Source organism: Phocoena phocoena, chromosome X, assembly GCF_963924675.1.
Source record: "Phocoena phocoena chromosome X, mPhoPho1.1, whole genome shotgun sequence".
NCBI lineage: Eukaryota > Metazoa > Chordata > Mammalia > Artiodactyla > Phocoenidae > Phocoena > Phocoena phocoena.
Genome location: NC_089240.1, coordinates 33,820,134 through 33,841,845, shown reverse-complemented (window position 1 = coordinate 33,841,845; position 21,712 = coordinate 33,820,134). Strand labels below are relative to the sequence as shown.

At 40.3% G+C, this 21,712-nt stretch overlaps 1 protein-coding gene and 1 pseudogene across 1 annotated transcript in view; both read right to left on the bottom strand.

Moving 5' to 3' along the window:
- Positions 1-21,712, bottom strand: part of OTC (ornithine transcarbamylase) — a 56,823-nt gene that overhangs the window by 17,773 nt on the left and 17,338 nt on the right. Inside the window, exon 4 of the mRNA XM_065900417.1 lies at positions 19,231-19,318. Coding sequence (XP_065756489.1) covers positions 19,231-19,318 — 88 coding nt within the window. The remainder of the gene's footprint in view (positions 1-19,230; positions 19,319-21,712) is intronic.
- LOC136142700 (thymosin beta-4-like) lies at positions 14,695-15,745 on the bottom strand (annotated as a pseudogene).

The window sequence follows — 21,712 nt, the reverse complement described above, 5'->3', positions numbered from 1 at the left end:
AAATAGAGTCATTATTATAAGGTATCCAGTTAGCCTTTGTAATTTTGGTTCTGTAACTTACTAGCTGTGTGACCTTGGACATGTTATTTAATTTCTCTACGACTTAGTTTCTTCATCTGTAAAACCATAATAACAATATCTATCCCATTGCGTTATTGTGAGGACTCATGAGATAACCTATATAAGATGTACAGTATGATGGCTTGTTCATAGTAGATCAAAAGTAATAGATGATATTACCATGTCAAAAGAAAATGTATAAAAACTAGAGGTAGTATTTAGTAAGGATTTCATAGATTTGTATTTTAATCATCATATATTTGGAAAATTAGTCCTTCTTATATGTCTGAGACATATTATTTACTCAGTCTGTAGAAAACTGTTGCTGCTTATAAAATTCAATGACCGCTAAAAAAATTCCTTGCTTCCAGGGATTAGAGAATCAAAGATTGAAAACCATATTCCTGTAACAATATTTTCTAGACTCAGGGTTTTTTTCAAATTTTCACAGATTTCTCATGCCCATAGTTCCCAGATTTTCAGATTTCATGGATCAGCAAAATTTCTAAAAACATATGGAGATCAACATGTGATTCCCAACTTTTTGTTTAGAAGATTAAGGGCATGAGAAACAAGCAAATAAACACATATAATATGTTAATGTCTTCATTTAGTAAGAGAGGACATTTTAACAACAAAAAAGGTGTGAATGACCTAATCTCAAAAATGATCCTTGAATTAATTTAGCTTTTTGAAATTCACTATATTGTCTTTATTTTTCTTATTTTACAACTTCTGATGAAAACTTCCCATGGCAGGGCATCAGTGGAGGGGTCAAAATTTGGAAACCAGTGCTCTCAACTGTCTAAGCACATTGTACATTGTAGTTTGAAAGAGGTGAATAAAAGAGCCGCTTTAGAGTTTCTCTTGTAAAACAGGTGACGTTTGATGGTTGACTAAGACCGGGGTTTTCCATTTTTGCTGCATATGAAAGTCACCTGGAGAATTTTTAAAACTCTGGAGGCCCAGGCCATAATCTCTATCAATTTCATCAGGAAGATAGAATCTCTAGGGGTGCGACCTAGAGATCAACATTTTAAAAAACTTTCCAGGAAATTCCAGCATGCAGCCAAGGTTGAGAACCAAAGAGGAACCTCACTCCTCAAATCAACAGCATCAGCATCACCTGGGAGCTTATTAGAACTGCAGAATCACAGGCCCCACCCAGATTTACTGAATCAGAATCTGTATTTTGACAAGGTTTCCAGGTGATTTATTTGCATATTAAAGTTTGAGACTCCTAATAAAGTGAAAATTGACGCCACCATATTTTTGAAAGTATCATCCATTCTTTTCTTCAAAACCTAACCAGCCCCCCTCCCCTCCCCCGCAAAAATCAAGAGATCAAGAGATGGCAGCCCACAAAGACAAAGGACTTTGTCCACAGTCTCATTGGCAAGGAGTGCTTTCTAGTTCAGTCGAAAGAAAAAGGCATCTCAAATCCCGAAAAATGAATAATTTACTCCCTTCCATTAAGGCCCGCATCTTTACAGTAACCAGCTAGCCTGACCTATCTGGTGTCCTAAGGCAATGGGTCCCAAACTTGGGTGTATATCAGAACTAAGTGACTAACTAATAAACAACAGAGGTCCAAGCTCCTGAAATAGGGTAGACTGGGTCTTTGTACTTTTACCAAGTTTCCCAAATAACTCAGATAACCTTCCAAAATTTGAGAACCACTGTCCTTAGACATAGGCTATTATGTTAAAAGAATTTTAGATCTTCTCCCCTTTTTTCAAAATACACAATACAGATTCCCTTCACCGTACGGATATACTGATGTTTCATACTACAGAATGCAGGCTTTTAACTCCACCTTGAGAAAGTTATTTAGATGACAGTAGATATCCCAATAAGATCTATAATTATAATCAATTTCCTATTTCAGAAGAATTGGTTAATTTTATGATACCTAAAATCCTATGAGAGAGAGAGAGGTAGAGGGGTGTTTGACCCCAAAGGATTTCTTTAAATATGCATCACTTCCTACAGTGTGTAGAGACAGAATTTTAAAAATCTGGATTAACCATTCCAGTTGACTTTCTGGAATCTCCCAGTCAGAAAAACAGATCTGACTTCAGTTGTAGCCTCTCAAATAATTTTAGGGAGCTAGGACCATGGGCTGCCAACCTCTTATGGTTTTTATGAACTTTATGATGTGTTGTTAAGTTTTGCTATGTATGTCACAGATAAATGTTATCAACCTCATAGATGAGAAAACCAAAGCTTTTGAAAGCCTTGAAGTAATTAGAGCAAGGTTAGGAAAGAATAAAAAAGGATGAGGCTGAAAGAGGGAGACACTAGGAGAGCAACTGGAGAAGTCAATGCCTGATACACTTGAGTTTTTCAAGAATATTGAAAAAGGGCAGTTGTCATCATTCCCTCCCTTGAACAATCCCAAGAGCTCTGGAACAAAGCAGCCAAAAGGCAAGCATGCATTTACTTGCCCTGTTTATAATGTGGAGTTGGTAACCCTGGAACCTCTATGGTATAATCTCATGGAATAGTGACTGGTCTGCTTTACTGAGGTTGCCCAACACCTCCTAGAACAGAGGTTCTTGACCTTGTCTGCACATTAGTATCACCTATGAAGCTGTAAAAACCCTGTTGCCATATTCTGCCCTTTGGAAGTTTAAATTAGAAGCTATGGTGGGGGAGTCACATCAATATTTTTTTATAATTGCTTTACATACTTTAAAAGATTTAATCATCATGATAATTTTAAAGGTTAAGTATACATACTTTTTTTTTTACATATACATGTGTCTATTCTTTTTCAAATTCTTTTCCCATTTAGGTTGTTAAAACATAATATTGAGCAGAGTTCCCTGTGCTATACCCAGTAGGTCCTTGTTGGTTATCCACTTTAAATATAGCAGTGTGTACATGTCAATCCCAGACTCCCTAACTATCCCTCCCCACCACCCTTCCCCGCTGGTAACCGTAACTTCGTTCTCTAAGTCTGTGAGTCTGTTTCTGTTTTGTAAATAAGTTCATTTGTAACATTTTTTTTAGATTCTGCGTATGTGATAGCATACGATATTTCTCTTTCTCCGTCTGACTTACTTCACTCGGTATGATCATCTCTAGGTCCATCCATGTTGCTGCAAATGGCATTAGTTCATTCTTTTTAATGGCTCAGTGATATTCCATTGTATATATGTACCACATCTTCTTTATCCATTCATCTATCGATGGATATACTTAGGTTGCTTACATGTCCTGGCTATTGCAAACAGTGCTACAATGAACATTGGGGTGCGTGTATCCTTTCAGACCATGTTTTTCTCTGGATATATGCCCAGGAGTGGGGTTGCAGGATCATATGGTAGCTCTTTTTCAGTTTTTAAGGAACCTCCATACCGTTCTCCACAGTGGCTGTACCAATTTACATTCCCACCAACAGTGTAGGAGGGTTCCCTTCTCTCCACATCCTCTCCAGCCTTTATTGTTTGTGGATTTTTTGATGAGGGCCATTCTGACTGGTGTGAGGTGATATCTCTTTGTAGTTTTGATTTGCATTTCTCTAATAATTAGTGATCACATCAATATTTTTAAAGCTCCCCAGGTTATCCCAATCTGAAGACAAGGCTGAGAACTATTATCCTAGAAAATAGAGTGAGGAGGTGGGAGGAGAGTGGGATACTCTGCTGCTGGGTGGAACAATAGATCAGTGTAGAGGAGGAAAGTCTTAGTAGTTGCTGAAATCTCATACTATAGGAAAAGTGAGGGATAACAACACGATACGTTGTACTGGAAAGAACAAGATTATACACTTATAAAAGAAGCACAGTTGACCCGTGAACAATGTGGATTTGAACTGCACAGGTCTACCTGAACGTGGATATATTTCAATAGTAAATACTACAGTACCACATGGTCCATGGTGGGTTGAATCCATGGATGCTGAGGAACTGCAGTTACGGAGGGTGGACTGTAAGTTATATGTGGATTAACCCCTGTGTTGTTCAAGGGTCAACTGTATTTTCCTTTCAGCTCAGTCACTACCAAGAGCAGTCCTGTGGCAGCAGCAGTAACTATAATCTTCTCTCCCCTCAACACTTGTAAGCATCCCTAGTGCCCAAATTTTGGTCTTAATATTGTTCTATACCTAAAAAAGTAACCAGAAACTATTAGAGGAGAATTAATTCCATGTCCTTGGGCAGGATAAAATCAGTATAGGTCTGTAACACCCTGTTGTTGCTAGGAAGCAAAAATGATTTTAAAAATAGTAGAGGCAGTGCTAAAAGGAAAAAGAACTAGCTTAACCATTTGTCAGGTTGTGATCATTTATAGTAAAAATCATTAAGTAAAACATGTTGTGCTTATAAAAGGCCATGATGCTCATAAGAAAAGAGTTAATATAAAGAAAATGTACAAAAATTTAATTGTAATATCAAAGAAATATGAATATTACCATGTACATTTAAATTTATTTACTTAAGTAGGAAAGTGCTTATATATAACTGTATAGATACAGATAGATATTTCATGGGATTTTGTTAAGTGTATTTCTGTTCATAAAGTATAGATAATGTGCCCTTTTTAATGTGTGTAAGCCACAAATAATTAACACAACTTAGATACCAAATAGTCCTAGAAATAGTAGAAACTATAACATGAATGGACAGGCCCCACCAGCATTTGTGGTCTTATGTAAAGTGAAGTAGAAGAGGAATCCTGCAGCTAACTAGCACCCGTTGCCACACACAATTTCCAATCAGATGATATGACCATTTATTCTAAAACAATAAGTTAACTGTCCTGAAGAAGAAATCTAAATTTTCAAACTCACGTTCCTGTCGCTCTAGTAGTGAAACCTCTTGGTGACCCAACTAATTATAAAACAATGCCAATCAGAAAGGCATATATTTCAAAATATGGAAACCAGGCCAGGTTAATATATCATAAAAATATTACAATGGGGGCTTCCCTGGTGGCGCAGTGGTTGAGAGTTCGCTTGCCAATGCAGGGGACACGGGTTCGTGCCCCGGTCCAGGAAGATCCCACATGCCGCGGAGCTGCTGGGCCCGTGAGCCTGTGCTCCGCAACGGGAGAGGCCACAACAGTGAGAGGGCCGCATATCGCAAAAAAAAAAAAAAAAAAATTACAATGGGTCATGTACTGCCAGAGATTGAAAACAAATAAAAATTGAAGGATACCCCATCTTTTAATTTCTTTAATAAATCAAAATCCATATGAAAGACAGAAACAAGGATCCTATGGTAGACAGAATAATGCCCCTCCCCCAAGGATGTTCATGTCCTAATATCCAAAACCTGTGTATTTCCTTACGTGGCAAAGGAAATTTTGCAGATGTGATTACATTAAGGATCTTGAGATGGGGAGATTATCCTGAGCTGGGTCCAATCTAAGAGAGAGGATCCTTATAAGAGAGCCGCAGGAGGGGAGATTCCCTGGTGGTCTAGTGGTTAGGGCTCCGTGCTTCCACTGAAGGTGGCACAGGTTCAATCCTTGGTCAGGGAACTAAGATCTCACAAACTGTACGGTGCGGCCAAAAAAAAACACAAAGGAGCGAGCGAGGCAGGTCAGAAGTGAGAGAAGATGCTGGCTATGTTGCTGGCTTTGAAAATGGAGGAAGGGAACCATGTGCCAAAGGATGTAGGCAGCTTCTGGAGGCTGGAAAAGCCAAGGAGTCTTTAATACTGGAGCCTCCAGAAGGGGCACAGCCCTATGGGCTCATTTTAGACCTCTGACTTGCAGAAGTGTAAGATAATAAATTTGTGTTGTTTTTAAGTCACTAAATTTATGGTAATTTGTTAAAGCAGCAATAGGAAACCAATATCAGATCCCATGATTAAAAGTGAAAATTAGGTTATAAAAATATATTCAAGCTAGTGGATGGCAGCTTGAATTTAATTCATCTTGAACTTAGCAAGCAGTTCCCAAACCCAACCAAAATTAAGTGGTCAGCAATCCACTAAACCTACATTCCTAGCCTCTTGAGATGATTTTTCTTCTTTCCAGTCTGGTAAAATTACACACACACATTTAAATTCCAGGACCATGTAAGGATAAGAATAAAAGTAGGGGTAAGAATGTAAACAAAATTAAATCTATGATATTAATAGCATTGTGCTCAGTTTTATTGTTAAAATATTAATCAGCTCTCTAATCAGTGTGGTGTTTTAGGTATATATTTTCCTTTTAAAATATTTAGAGCATTCAAGAAAATCTGAAATGCTAGGCTTGTGATTAAGTGTTTTAAAGCATTTGATTAAATTGCAATCAATGTTTAAATGGTTGACGAGACTTGTTTTGTTCATTTAATATGTATGTGATTTAGTGGTTGTATAAGTAGTGTGTGAATGTTTAAAGCAATCATTCTGAAACTTACATCAGAATCACCAGGAGGGCTTATTAGAACACAGCCAGTTGCGTTTCTGATTCAGCCAGTTGCGTTTCTGATTCAGCCAGTTGTGTTTCTGATTCAGTAAGTCTGGGTTGGGGCCCAGAAGAATTTGCATTTCTAACAAGCTGTCGGGTACTGCTTATGCTGCTGATTTGGGGACCACACTTTGAGAACCACTGAGGAATGTTTGCTCTTTTATGTTTATAGAAATACTAAATTCATAAGATTAAGATATTGGACTGTAAACAAAGTACAACGAGTAGGGAGTATTTCTATAGCACAAAAAGCCTCTTGGACATTAAAGCATCTATGAGCAGAGGGGAGTATGACAAAGCTTGATAGAAAATGTCACTTCAGTCATTCAGCCACAGAAGCTGCAGGTGAAATGAATCGATATGGGGGAAGGAACAACTCCTAAGCTGTTTTCACATTGGAATCACTTGGGGAAACAAAGATATTAAAGACCTTTAAATAGACAATATTATTTTGTCAATAATGTTGCTTTCTGCTTTATGTTTATAGGTCATAGAGAAATCACCATTCTTATTTTTCTTCTTCCAGTCTACTAAAGATCTTAAAAAACAATGACTTTTCACTAGAAACAATGACAGACCGGTAACTCCGGCTGGATTTACAGGCCCATTAACAGTAATCTGGGCTTTCTATAGTTCTCCAGCAATTTGACACCCCCGCTTTAAACATTGTAAGAGCCGTGTTATATGTGTTACAAATGAAAGGTTGACAAGTTAAAAATACTCTCTGGCTCTGTAATGACTTTTCATTTTGGTCTCTTTTCATTTCCATTGAATATATAGAGTTCTGTTTGCCTTCCGGTGGATTTCTGCAGCTTTGCAGACAATCTTAGGCATCTGTCAACAATGGTAGCAAAACAGCTTCTGCAAAATCCAAAGTACCCAAATTTAAAGTTTCTCACACATATCAATTTGCTCTGGCTGTTTCATTATCAATATGAGGATTTAAAAAAAAATAGTTAACAAGTTAAAATATTTATGCAACTTGATTTCGCCTAAGTGTTTAAAATGTCATCTATTTTTCCCCCATCATGTCTTTTCCTACTGTTTAGAAAAAGGAGAAGCATGACGTAGGACTTTAAATGGAAAGATCGTTCAAGAGATAAAATGTTAACATTGCTTATTTCTGGATGATGGCAGTATTGGTGGTTCTAGCTATTTTTTAAATCTCTTTTAGTATTTTCTACCAAAAGGAAGATGAATGTAATAACCAGAAAAAAACCGTATCATTCAAAAAAGGAAATTTCTCCCAAACATGATTTGGAAAGCAATTGAAAATGAAATAGGGCTTCTTAGAGTAATGGCTAATTCTTGGCCTTAATGAAGAAATGTGTAAGATGAGCCCGGAACATCTTGCCATGTCAAAAAGCAATGGAGTTATTAAAGACTAATAAAGTTATGTCAAAATGACCCAGTAGCCAACTTGAAGACAGATCACATTGGCCAAATAGGACAATTTGAGCACCAATAAGAGTAATAACTGCAATTAATTGAAACCTTCAAATATATTAAAATGCATGAGTTTATGAAGATACTACAAAACAGGACATTGAGAAGAGTCATAGCAAGATCAATTTTAACTCAGTATAAAAGAGAACTTTCAGTCAGTTTCAGTGAACTCTGGTCAGAAAAGTCAGACTGTATAAAAATGGAACAAGAACTGCAATGAACATACAATGGAATATTACTCAGGCATAAAAAGAAACAAAATTGAGTTATTTGTAGTGAGGTGGATGGACCTAGAGACTGTCATACAGAGTGAAGTAAGTCAGAAAGAGAAAAACAAATACCATATGCTAACACATATATATGGAATCTTAAAAAAAAAAAAATGGTTCTGAAGAACCTAGGGGCAGGACAGGAATAAAAACACAGACGTTTTAGAGAACGGACTTGAGGACATGGGGAAGGGGAAGGGGAAGCTGGAACGAAGTGAGAGAGCAGCATGGACATATATACACTACCAAAAGTTAAATGGATAGCTAGTGGGAAGCGGCCACATAGCACAGGGAGATCAGCTTGGTGCTTTGTGTCCACCTAGAAGGGTGGGATAGGGAGGGTGGAGGGAGATGCAAGAGGAAGAAGATATGGAGATATATGTTTATGTGTAGCTCCTTCACTTTGTTATACAGCAGAAACTAACATACCATTGTAAAGCAATTATACTGTAATAAAGATGTTAAAAAAATGGAGCAAGATAGCTCTGTATATAAAGAGCACCCTGATACTGGATATTTTCATGCAGGCTCAAGAATGATTTTGAAGGAATGGTGTGGAAGAGGCATGAAAAGGATGGTTGATCTAAATAGCTCATAAAGATCTTTCAAACCTCAAGTTTCTATTATTCTTTAATATTTTTTCCCTTTGGTATGAAATCACAACTTGTTTAGGAATTAACTAAAACACCCAGAAAGCCAAAAGAAAACAAAGCAAAACATAACAATAAATACCATAAACAAAGTCTCCCATGGCTCCAGGAAGGTCTGGTGCAGAGTCTGTGGTTGGGTAAACAGATACTAAAAACAAAGAAACAAACAAAACCCAAAACCCAAAACCCCAATAGTGTGCTGGGCCAGATCTTAAGAGCAAACATGGATATTGATGAGATGGGCAATCACAAAACAATCCTGATAATCTTAGAAAGAGTTGAGTAGTTCCTAAAATATTGGAATATGGTAGATGTGTTGCAAAAGCCAAAAGCAAACAGAAGTTGTATTCTCATAGGGTCCTCCCATTCGTTCTTCCTTTTGTCCCCATCCTGCCTTGAATCACTTGTGTGTGCCCTAAATTCCAGTTGGTTATCAATGACATCTCCAACCAGTTGAATAGCTAATTGGCAAACAGTGGGAGGAATTTCTGGTTGTGTACAACGACACCATTGAGAACTCTGTAATCATTTAAAAATGGGCATTTCCTATTTTTACTTTTTATGGAAGCAGGCCAAGGCCCTAGAGAAGACATGGACTTTATCCCCAATGTAAATTGGCCAAGGAATAAACTTGCTGACTGAGTCTCCCTGTGGGAGGGAGAATATTCCAGTGCTCTGATATCTCTACACAGGTTATAATTTTAGTTATATCAATATAAGAATGATGAGGAAACAAGATAATACCTTCAGCACACCTAGGTGGGCTCCTCTCAAATGGGCTAAGGTTGGAAGAAGCCCAGGGATGTTGAATGAAATTGCCATATGCAATTTATTTAGGAAGGCAGAAGCCTTTTGACTTATATGTTAGTTCCTAGTTTTGAAGACCTCAGAGATAAATGGGTAGGGCATAATGGCATTCAGAATGACCTCCTCAAAATGTGCCATAGGAATCTCAGTGTTGGGTCAGCATAAGCTGACTAGGAGATCACAAAGATGGCCAGAATTGAATCAGAGCTTGTCCTGAGATTGAGTTAGGCCATACCTTGATTCAACCAACAGTCTTGAATTTCTTCTGTGGGCCTGTCCTTTAAAAGCACTATCTGATTTATCCTCATATAAACTCATTGAGATACGTATTTGTATCTCCATTTTACAACTGAGAAACCTAAGTTTCAGAAGCAACTGGTCCAAACCACAGGGCCAATGTGGTATGAGCTGTGACTTGAACTGAAGCCCAACCCTGCTTCAAAGCCCCTACTCTCTACGCTGTGGCAAACTGCCTCTGAACTATGGCTATATCATATTTCATGTTGTGAACAACTAGCTTTTGTTGCCACTTACCCAAGGACCTACAACTGCCATGCTGCTAGTTTCTTGGTGGCCTCTGTAAAGATTCTTGGAGAGATCATATTTCCTATTAGATACAAATTTATTAGTACCTAATCAGGTACGTATTTCCCATTAGGTTCCAATATTTTACAACATTTTACCAAGAAACCTAAGTAAGATTACCTTTTTTGGTCTTAATATCATTGGTATAAATATCTTAAGAACAGTATTCCAGCTTTTCAAAACATTCCTTTCAATATAACAATAGTTCACTCCTAGTCTTTTTTTTTTTTCCCACTGCTACTCTTAAGAAATATGTCTCCTGGGCCTGCGCGTCCGGAACCTGTGCTCCGCAGCGGGAGAGGCCACGGCAGTGAGAGGCCCGCGTACCGCAAAAAAAAAAAAAAAAAGAAATATGTCTCATCCAAAAATCCCTTTATAACTTCCATTATTTGAGCTATCAGAATGACAATGATTTGAAGCCCTTCCACGTTGCTGCAGGGGCATGTGGATATGTGCTTGTGTAGTGGGTTGAATGGTGTCCCCCAAATTCTTATCTACCAGGAAACTCAGAATGAGGCCTTGTTTGGAAGTAGGGTCTTTGAAGATGTGATCAGTTAAGATGAGGTCATACTGGAGTAGGGTGGGCCCCTAATCCAATGACTGTTGTTCTTCTTAGAAGAGGAGAGGATACACAGAGATATACAGAGAAGGTAAAGGTGGAAGCAGAGATTGGAGTGACGTAGCTAGAGACCAAGGAATGCCAAAGATTGCTGAGAGCCACCAGAAGCTAGGAAGGAACAAGGAAGGATTCTTTCCTAGAGCCTTCAGGGAGAGCATGGCCTTGCTGACACATGGATTTGGGGCTTCTAGCCTCCAGAACTTTGAGAGTATAGATCTGTGTTGTTTTTAAGCTACCAAGTTTGTGGTAATATGTATGGCAGCCCTAGGAAACTAACAGTGGTTTATGCTGATTTTCCTTTCTACTGGTTTTACACTGGCAGAAAACACTTCAGCGATCAGTACCATAAGTGAGTTACATCTATAGGGGACCTAATTAGAGTAGAACAATGTTACATTATTTGGTTTTATATGGTGCCTTTCATACACATGGTTCCTGAAGCTGTTTTACTGAGTACTGTATTAAAGTGAAAATGACTGTGAAGGTATTATGCACCTTTCAATAGTGGACTCAGAGGATTAGGCATGAACAGCTGTCATTATGGAAGAAACAGAAAGCCTTGAAACTGGAGTGAAAATGTCCCACTACTGTTGCTAAGTTTCATCCTTTTTTTTTTAATGGTAATACTTTTTTTTTACATCTTTATTGGAGTATAATTGCTTTACAGTGGTGTTAGTTTCTGCTTTATAACAAAGTGAATCAGCTATATATATATACATATATCCCCATATCTCCTCCCTCTTGCATCTCCCTCCCACCCTCCCTCCCACCCCTCTAGGTGGTCACAAAGCACTGAGCTAATCTCCTGTGCTATGCGGCTGCTTCCCACTAGCTATCTATTTTACATTTGGTAGTGTATAGATGTCCATGCCACTCTCTCACTTCGTCCCAGCTTACCCTTCCCCCTCCCCATATCCTCAAGTCCATTCTCTAGTAGGTCTGCGTCTTTATTCCCGTCTTGCCCCTAGGTTCTTCATCACATTTTTTTTTAGATTCTGTATATATGTGTTAGCATACATCCGTTTTTAAACTTCCAAAGAATAAGTGATCTGAGTCATGCTAAACTGTCACTTCTGGTGTCACATCTAAAAAGACAAGCCCAGAGTGAGGAAAAAAATAGAATATCCAGCTCTTAACCCCAGTAGAGCACCAGAGAATTGACAAAATCTGAAAACACCCTCAAATCTGAAGTAAATTTAACTGAATATATATGTGTCTTTTGTGTCTTCTGATATGTTAGGCGGTGGACAAGAGTCACCAAGAGAGACTTTTCTAAAGAGGGAAGTGAGCAATGGTGCATTTCCTCCAATGGGAGCCTGGCCCTACAGGGATCCACAGTGAACTGAGGAAACAATTCAAATCTTAGGGCTGTCTTCCCATGAGTGTAGGATACACTCCCTTACTAGTTACATTATATCTAGCAAAATCCAGAAGAGAGATGATAGCCCAGTTGTGCAAAAAAAGGGCTAACATAGCAGTCCTGAGATGGCTATCTTCAAAAGGCCTGCTTACAAGGTTGGCCCTTAGCTGGCATTTGGACTTTGGGAGGGTCTCCACCGCTCCTAGAAAGAATAAGGATGGCTCACTACCTAAACTGTTTTTATAAACACTACGGATTATGCTGAACACCTGCCTTCCTTCTGCGAGCCTAGAATTTGGCTTCACGCTAGGCAGAGGGTGCCTGTGTGAGCAGCTCCCAGTAAAAATCTTATGCACTAAAAAAATATATATATATTTTGCACTGAGTCTCTAATGGGCTTCCTGGAAGACAACATTTCACCCATGTTGCCACAACTGATTGCTGGAGGAATTAAGCATGTCCTGTGTGATCCCACAGGGAGAAGACCCTTGCAAGCTTGTGCCTGGTCTCCCCTGGACTTGGCCCCACGTGCCTTTTCTCTTTGCTGGTTTTGCTTTGTATCCTTTTTTTATAATGAATCTTAGCCATGACCATATGCTGAGTCCTGTGAATCCTCCTAATGAATCATTGAACCCGGGGGTGGTCTTGGGGGCCCTGACATACCAACTCCTCCCCAATATCAGTCGACAGCTCCATCTCAATGCTCCCCTTTACTCCCCACCAGTACCCTCAGATTACATGATACTCAACTGAGACTTAGCTAAGGAGAATTCCCCTAATATATTTTGAAGAGTGAACAGGTTTTATTATCGTAATCAAGTAAGAAAAGCGAAATACCTTTTATTTTGAATGTGTATTTAGGTCTTTTACTCCTTGATCTGGTTTTTCCTTCCTTTGGTGGCCAAGACAGGACCAACTTGTAAGAGTACATTTTTTTTTAACTTTCAAGTTTAAAGTATGTTTCTTTGCAGATGTAAAAACATTGCCGGCTATCCTTCTGCTCCTGAGTGCATCAAGTTTGCTCTTGCCTTAAGCTTTTTTTTCTTTTTTTTAACAAATTTATTTATTTTTTATCTTTGGCTGCGTTGGGTCTTCGTTGATGTGTGCGGGCTTTCTCTAGTTGCGGCGAGCGGGGGCTACTCTTCGTTGCGGTGTGTGGGCTTTTCATTGCTGTGGCTCTCTTGCTGTGGAGCACGGGCTCTAGGCACACGGGCTTCAGTAGTTGTGGCACATGGGCTCAGTAGTTGTGGCTCCTGGGCTCTAGAGCGCAGGCTCAGTAGTTGTGGCACACGGGCTTAGTTGCTTTGCGGCATGTGGCATCTTCCTGGACCAGGGCTCGAACCCGTGTCCCCTGCATTGGCAGGCGGATTCTTAACCACTGCACTACCGGGGAAGCCCACCTTAAGCTTTTGTACCAGCAGCTCTTTTTGTCTGAGGTGCCTTTCCCACAGCTTGGCATCCCTGGCTCTGTCTTTTCAGTGAGCTCTCCACTTCACTGTCACCTCCTCAGAGAGGCCTTCCCTGACCACCCAATCTAAAGGCGCCCCCAACTCCACCCACAGATCACCCTGCTTTGACTTCATCATAGCACTTATTTCAACCTCCTATTGTATTCATGCTTTATATTTTGTTTAGTCAAAATCTCCTCCCTCTAGAATGTAATTTCCACTTGAAAAAGTGTTTTGTTTGATTTGATCAGCGTTTTATTCTCAGTGCTAAAATCCTGGAAGAAGAACTAGGCATTCAGTAAATATTTTTGAATAAATGAATAATTAAGTCATCAGACTAAATAAGTGACATTTTGGAAACTGCATTTAACAGGTTTCAGCAGAATGGCCCAATTTTCTTTCTTTTTTTTTTTTTTTCTTTTTTCATCAATGGGTAGTGACTTTTTAAATTTTATTTATTTATTTATTTGTTTTGGCAATGCCACGCAGCATGTGAGATCTTAGTTCTCCAACCACGGATCGAACCCATGCCCCCTGCATTGGAAGCATGGCATCTTAACCACTGGACCACCAGGGAAGCCCTGAGTAGTCACTTTTTTTTTTCCACCAGGCCCCCAAAGCAGTGAGACAGGCAGACAGAGAAGCAACGCCATCAATCAGTGTCAAGTGTGCACTTTTCTCTTGATTCAAAAGGGCCAGCACTGGGCTTCCCTGGTGGCGCAGTGGTTGAGAGTCCACCTGCCGATGCAGGGGACATGGGTTCGGGCCCCGGTCCGGGAAGATCCCACATGCCACGGGGTGGCTAGGCCCGTGAGCCATGGCCGCTGAGCCTGCGTGTCTGGAGCCTGTGCTCCGCAACGGGAGAGGCCACAGCGGGGAGAGGCCCGCGTACCGCAACAAAACAAAACAAAACAACCAAAAGGCCAGCACTACCATTTAAACATCATCCAATCTCTTTGCATCTTACAGAGTTTAAGGTCTACAAAAAGCAAGGGGGCAATTGCTATGGATTGTACCGTACATATCGGCAGAGTAGATGTCATTAAGATTCACCTCCTTGCTTCTCCTGTTCAATTACTTCTGTGCAAGGCAGTGGATTTCTCTTGTCTTCTTCAGTTTAGATTGACTGAATTTCTGAATCTCAGCCATATCTTGTTTGTCAGAGATTTTGGCAGATTAAGCAGGAATGGGATGCACAAAAGAAAGTCACGTTTCCACAATAGCTACTCTAACCCCTTTTCTGCCATCCCTATCTACCATTCCAGCCTCCTCTGATATTGTACTAACCTTATTTACTTTGGACCCTAACGATTTCCTCCTGTCCCTCCCTAACTGCACCTGTCCTCAAGGTTCAGCCTTCTGGAATTCTCACACAGTGAGACTCTGCAGCTCATTTTCTACCACTGAGTTTATACTTCTATTTCTCCAGCTATCAACTTTACCCAAATTCTTTATCTCCAGTGGCTCGTGGACATTTGTACGTGGAGGTTCGACGTTTAATGCAATATGTCCGATACCTAGTATCTCACCTTCTTCCCGAAGCAGAAACTCCTTTCATTTTCCTGCTTCTGCTAATATATACATATATATTTTAAGAATAACAAATCTGAAACCCGTTGGCCTGCACTATCAGTGTACCCTTCATATTCAGTTAGCATGAAACCATATACATATCTTACTAGCTGTCCCTTCTTTACTAACACACTAGCATAGATTGACAGCACAACAGCCAGGATTACTACACAACCTCCCAATTCGGGGTCTCTCAAAGTGTGGTCCAGCCCCGCTTGTAGCAGAATCACTTGAGGAGCTTGTTAAAATATAGATTCCCAGACACCAACTGAACCCTAACCTACAAAATTAGAATTCCTGAGTGTGGGGCGTAGAATTTTGCATTTTAACAGGTTCTCCAACATAATTCTCAAACTAGCTTTAGAACCCTTGGAATTCTCTCTCTACCTCTTATCTCTACCCAGATCCAAATTACTCTGCATCTGTCTACACATAGTTTACACTGGGACACACCTCTGTTTAAGGACTATGACTTTAATACGTTTGCTTACATTTGAGAGTATAAAGTGGGCCTTCGACATCGGAACGCCCTCATTTTATAGAAAAGGAAACTAAGATCCAGAGAAATTTTCACCCATGGAGGTCACAGAGTAGGTAAGTGGCAAAGCTTGGACTAGATCTCAAGTCTTTTGATTTCCAAGCCACACAGAAAAGAGTTAACATAGCAGTCCTGTCCGCTGTCCTTTGAAAGGCCTGAGTGTAAGATTGGCCCTTGGATGGTGTCTGGGAGCTTCAGTTTGGGGAGGGTTTCCACCATTCCCAGGACTGATAAGAGTAACTCCCTGTGCCTAAAATGTTTTTTTGTAAACAATATGGTTTAAAATGAACACCTACTTTCCTTCTGTGAGTCTGGAATTCGGGTACATGTCAAACAGAGCATGCTATGTGACCATTCCCCAATAAAAACCCTGGGTACTGAGTCTCTAAGGAGCATCCCTGATGGATAACATTTTACGCATGTTGTCACAACTCCTTACTAAGGGAGTTAAGCACATCCTGAGTGACTCCGCTGGGAGAGGACTCCTGGGAGCTTGTACCTGGTTTCCTTCAGATTTCTCCTCACGTGCCTTTTCCCTTTGTTGATGTGCTTCGTATACTTTCATTGTAATAAATCATAGCCACGCTTCTGACTATACGCTGAGTCCTGTGAACCCTCCTAGTGAATCATCAAACATGGGGGTGGTCTTGGGGACCTTGCAGCGCACAAGCCAATGTTTTCCGTAACTCATTTCACTGCCACTCTCATTGACTGTATAAGAGAGACGGTAGGAGTAAACCAAAACAGCATGGCCTTAAAAAAAACAGCATGATTTAAATGCTGACTTAGCTGCTAAGCTCCATTACTTCTCTGAGTCATGGTTTCATCATCTATAAAATAACTGGGCCAATAATACTTACTTTGTAAGTTTTCTTTCTTTTTTTTTTTTTGGCTGCGCTGCATGGCTTGTGGGATCTTAGTTCCCCTACCAGGGGTTGAGCCTGTGCCCCCTACAGTGGAAGCGCAGAATCTTAACCTCTGGACCCCCAGGGAAGTCCCTGTAAGGTTTTTACAAAGATTTAGCGATAATAGTACAAGAGGTCCATAGTATACACCCTTTAAGAAGGAGCTATGATTATTTTCCTTCGAGTCTTTTGGGTAAGATGGAATGACCAGAAGGAATTCTATGGATCCAATTTTGTGTATCCATGTAGCAATGGAATTAATTGTATGGACTAAAAAGTCCCAATCATGGCTTCCCTGGTGGCGCAGTGGTTGAGAGTCCGCCTGCCGATGCAGGGGACACGGGTTCGTGCCCCGGTCCAGGAAGATCCCACATGCCGCGGAGTGGCTGGGCCCATGAGCCATGGCCGCTGAGCCTGCGCGTCCGGAGCCTGTGCTCCGCAATGGGAGAGGCCACAACAGTGAGGGGCCCGCGTACTGCAAAAAAAAAAAAAAAAAAAAAAAAAGTCCCAATCATATTGGGACTTGTGAGCAGATTATTTTTTGTAGGATCTGTGTAGAGCTTCTCTAACTAAGGACTTGCAGTGCGAATTGTGAGGAGAGCAAGCACGGAAAAAATATGTTTTTACTCATCCTCGGCTTTCAACCCATGCTTGGCTATTCGTCTCTTGCTTTTGGGGTCCTGCCTACTCCACTGATTTCTGGGCCCTGACCTCTTTCTTGCTGCCAATGTGCACTCCTTAGCTCTTTGTTGGATGTTCATCTGTTCCTCCAGCTGCACCTTCTTCCAACCACGAGTTCACACATGACTCATTCACCATCATTCACTTGGTCCTATATAGAGGATCCCCACTGAGACTTCTTTCCTGACTGTGGCTTCGGCTTCAACCCCTAACCAGCTTGTAATATTTGCTCTTGAATAAAGTATATTTCACTTTTGTGGAAACAGTTATTAGGCAAATATAATTCCAGTCAGTGGCAGCATATTTGGAAGAAAAACTCATTTATGTTTATTTATTCTTTTTGTCCCTTGTATCCAGAAGATGAACACAACACTTCTTAATACTAACATTGTCCCATCTGAAATACCGTAACTAAGAGGTTTAAAGATGAGTTATTTCAAATCTCTTCAGCAATTCAAATGAGGTGGATTTTTAGTATATACTAGGGTAGCTGCCATAAAAAGCAGCCAGTGTGTGCAAGGAGTTGCTTTATGGCACATCGTTTTCAGAAAATAATCATTAGTCTTAGATATCAAGGGCGAAATATTTAAACAAAGACATTTGCTCTGTATTTCTCAATCAGACATGATACAATAGTGAGGGCACTGCATGGGGAGTCAGGGGGCCTATGTTTCGGTCTCTAACTATAGTTAAGTGGTTAAGAGCCTTTTCCCACCTCCACTTTCATCTAGGTAGGGCTGAGCTAATAGTACTTGCCAATAGAATGTGAGTGGAAGTGATTGTGCCACTTTCCTGCTAATGTGGCTTTAAAGCAAGCATCCTGTCTCCATGCTATCTTCCCCTAGCTCCTGGCTGGATGCTGACACCCAGGATAACCTTGGAGGCCACATGTTGAAGATGGTAGAGCCATTCTCATCCAGAGTTCCTGAATGGCCACACAAATAATCAGTCCTTCCGTCTTATCAATCAGGAACATTTGCACTATGTTAAGCCATTGACATTTTGAGATTTTTGTGTTATAGAAGCTAGTATGTCCCTAATTAAGTTGTTTCACTTCTTTATGCCAATATGTTTGGGTTGTTATAAGGATTAAATGAGTTAGAACAATGCCTGACACAGAATAAATGTTCAATAAATGTTAGCTATTAATATCACTACCTGCTCTGATGCTAGCAGGTTATGGGTCATTGAACATGTCAGTTTCCCTGGACCTCCATTTCTTCAACTGTAAAGCATAAGAGTCATGCTTGGACTTCCCTGGTGGCGCAGTGGTTAAGAATCCGCCTGCCAACACAGGGGACACGGGTTCGAGCCCTGGTCCGGGAAGATCCCACATGCCCGGAGCAACTAAGCCCGTGCGCCACAACTACTGAGCCTGCGCTCTAGAGCCGCGAGCCACAACTACTGAGCCCGCATGCCACAACTACTGAAGCCCGCGCGCCTAGAGCCCGTGCTCCGCAGCAAGAGAAGCCACCGCAGTTAGAAGCCCGCACACCGTAACAAAGAGTAGCCCCCGCTCACCGCGACTAGAGGAAGCCTGCGTGCAGCAACGAAGACCCAACACAGCCATAAATAAATAATTAATTGATTAATTAATTAATTTTTTAAAATGTCATGTTTGATGACCGTATTTCCCAGTTTGAAATTTTATAATCAGAAACCTCTTCAAATTGCTAAGAAAAAATATTATCTTAACCCATGGAAAGTGGCCAGAGGATGAGGGAGAGGCATTCAGAACATCAGATAAAGAGGGAAAGAAGGAAAACAGAGAACAGTCCAAAGGGTGCCGAGAGGGAAAACCACTATTTAAAGAGAAGCATATTTTCTTTTTGACATTTATCCATCAATTCTGAAATAAGCTTCAAAGAGAAGATTTACAAACCGTGCTGTGTCCATGAGACTTTCATTCACACCCAAATGAATATCTTGTGTGGTAAGAAAACAAGGGTGTCCTCCCAGAAGTGCAAAGCCTACAGTAAACGAGAGAGAAAAAAGACATTTTGAAAAAAAGAAAGTAGCCAACAAAATTGTGAGCAATCAGCACCATCTCAATTGAAAAGTCAAAATCTTTCAATCTCACCAGCCTCTCTGATAGGGAATTCCCAGGGAAAGCATGATGAGGAACGGAGAGAAGTAGATGAAATTTTCTGTACCAGCGCTTAACTCTCCTTCAGATGTGTGCCCATTTCTCCACCCTCTTGTTCAGATCTTGGCAATATGGGGCATGTTCTCATTTGGAGACTATACCTCATTTTTATTCTTTAAAATATATAATGATGTCCACCAGGAAAATGGGAAAATAAACTGTAGTATGGGATATCATGGATTACAATGGAATACTATTCAGTAATAAAAAGGAACGTACTACTATACATACAGCATGGATGAATCTGACAAACATTATGCTGAATGAAAGAAGCTAGACACAAAAGAGTACATAATGTATAATTCCATTTATATGAAGTTCTAGAATGGGCAAAACTAACATAGAGTGGCTGAAATTAAAACACTAGTTGCTTCTGGAGAGGCTGATTGGCTGGGAAGGAGCATTGGTGAACTTTCTGGGGTTACAGGAATACTTTATACCTTGATAGTTTGTACGTTACAAACCCGTATACGTGAGTATATGTATTCCTCAACACTTATTGAACTGTACACTTAAGATCTGTGCATCTTCCAGTATATAGATTATAGGTTAATTTTTTAAAATAAATTTATTTTGTTTATTTATTTTTGGCTGCATTGGGTCTTCGTTGCTGCACGCGGGCTTTCTCTAGTTGTGGTGAGCGGGGGCTTCTCATTGCAGTGGCTTCTCTTGTTGTGGAGCACAGGCTCTAGGTGCATGGGCTTCAGTACTTATAGCACGTGGGCTCAGTAGTTGTGACTCGTGGGCTCTAGAGCGCAGGCTCAGTAGTTGTGGCACACGGGCTTAGCTGCTCCGTGGCATGTGGGATCTTCCTGGACCAGTACTTGAACCCGTGTCCCCTGCATTGGCAGGCAGATTCTTAACCACTGCACCACCAGGGAAGCCCAAGCCCTTAATTTTTTAAAAATTGAAAATAAAGTGAGTATTGAAATGGCAATTTCAGGTCACTAAAAGTCAGCAAGATCAGAAGGTCATTCAACTGCTGTATTTATCCTCCAACCAAGACAGGGCTAAGCACCACTCACATATTGCCCTCACCACTTTTCAGCCCTCCATGGGATGTGAGATTATTGCAGACATCTGAGCAGATGAGGATGGCTCCTTCCCCACCCTCATAACACATTCCATTGGTCTGGGGAGGATGACACAGAGAGGGGCCTGCCCCAAGCCATAGCTAAACTCTGTGGTAACAAGGAGAGCCCTTTTACCACATACCCTGAGGCAAAATTATGGGAAATGGTGACATCCAATCAGAACTTTACTTTCTCATTTGAGACAGGTTCAATAGGCAGGCTTTCTTAGATATACAATGTAAAGGCAAATAAGTATAATTACAAGATAGAGACTTGTCTGAGGAATTTTGCGAACATTACTTTTTTCCTCCTTATTGTAATATACCTACTTTGTCTTTTGGAAAATATGCAGCAGTCACAATTTTCTAATCCTACTTGTTTCCCATGAGAAAGGAGGAAATCATTAATCTCATGGTGAGTTGGGGGACAAAGAGTTTTAGACTCATGAAGGGGAATTTGACCCAAAGTCTCACGAAACAGCCCACTGAAACCCTAATGCAATTTGAATGTGGATAGGTGATATTAACAAATCATTTTTATTAGGTATGATAATGATATTGTAGCTATACAGAAAATATTCTTATTTATTTGAAATATGCATACTGATATATTTTGAGGTAAAATTTCATTGTAGCTTTAATTTACTTTAAAGTATTTCACTAACTGGGACTTCTCTGGCAGTCCAGTGATTAAGACTCCATGCTTCCACTGCAGGGGGCACGGGTTCGATCCCTGGTTGGGGAACTAAGATCCCGCATGCCATGCTGCGTGGCCAAAAAAAAAAAAAATTTCACTAAGAAAAATGAACAGGTAAATCAAAGAAGGCAACATATTAACAGTTGATTGATGTAAGGGGTATTGGGGTGCTCATTATGCTAATCTTTCTACTTTCTGTTCATTTGAAAGCTTTCCTAAGTAAAACAACAACAAAAAATCCACGACAGAACAACTGTTCTCATTTCTGTTACTACATTTAAAAAATAATTATATTCTGCCTATTTCATACTTAAAAGTATTCTCTTATAAATGCCCCGACCAAATGGTTTTTTAGCTACAGGTCACTATGTTCTGACTCTAGCAATGACTAGTCACAGAGCGCTACCAGGTGATGGCACTTCAGAAACTTTCTTCCATTGAATCCTTCA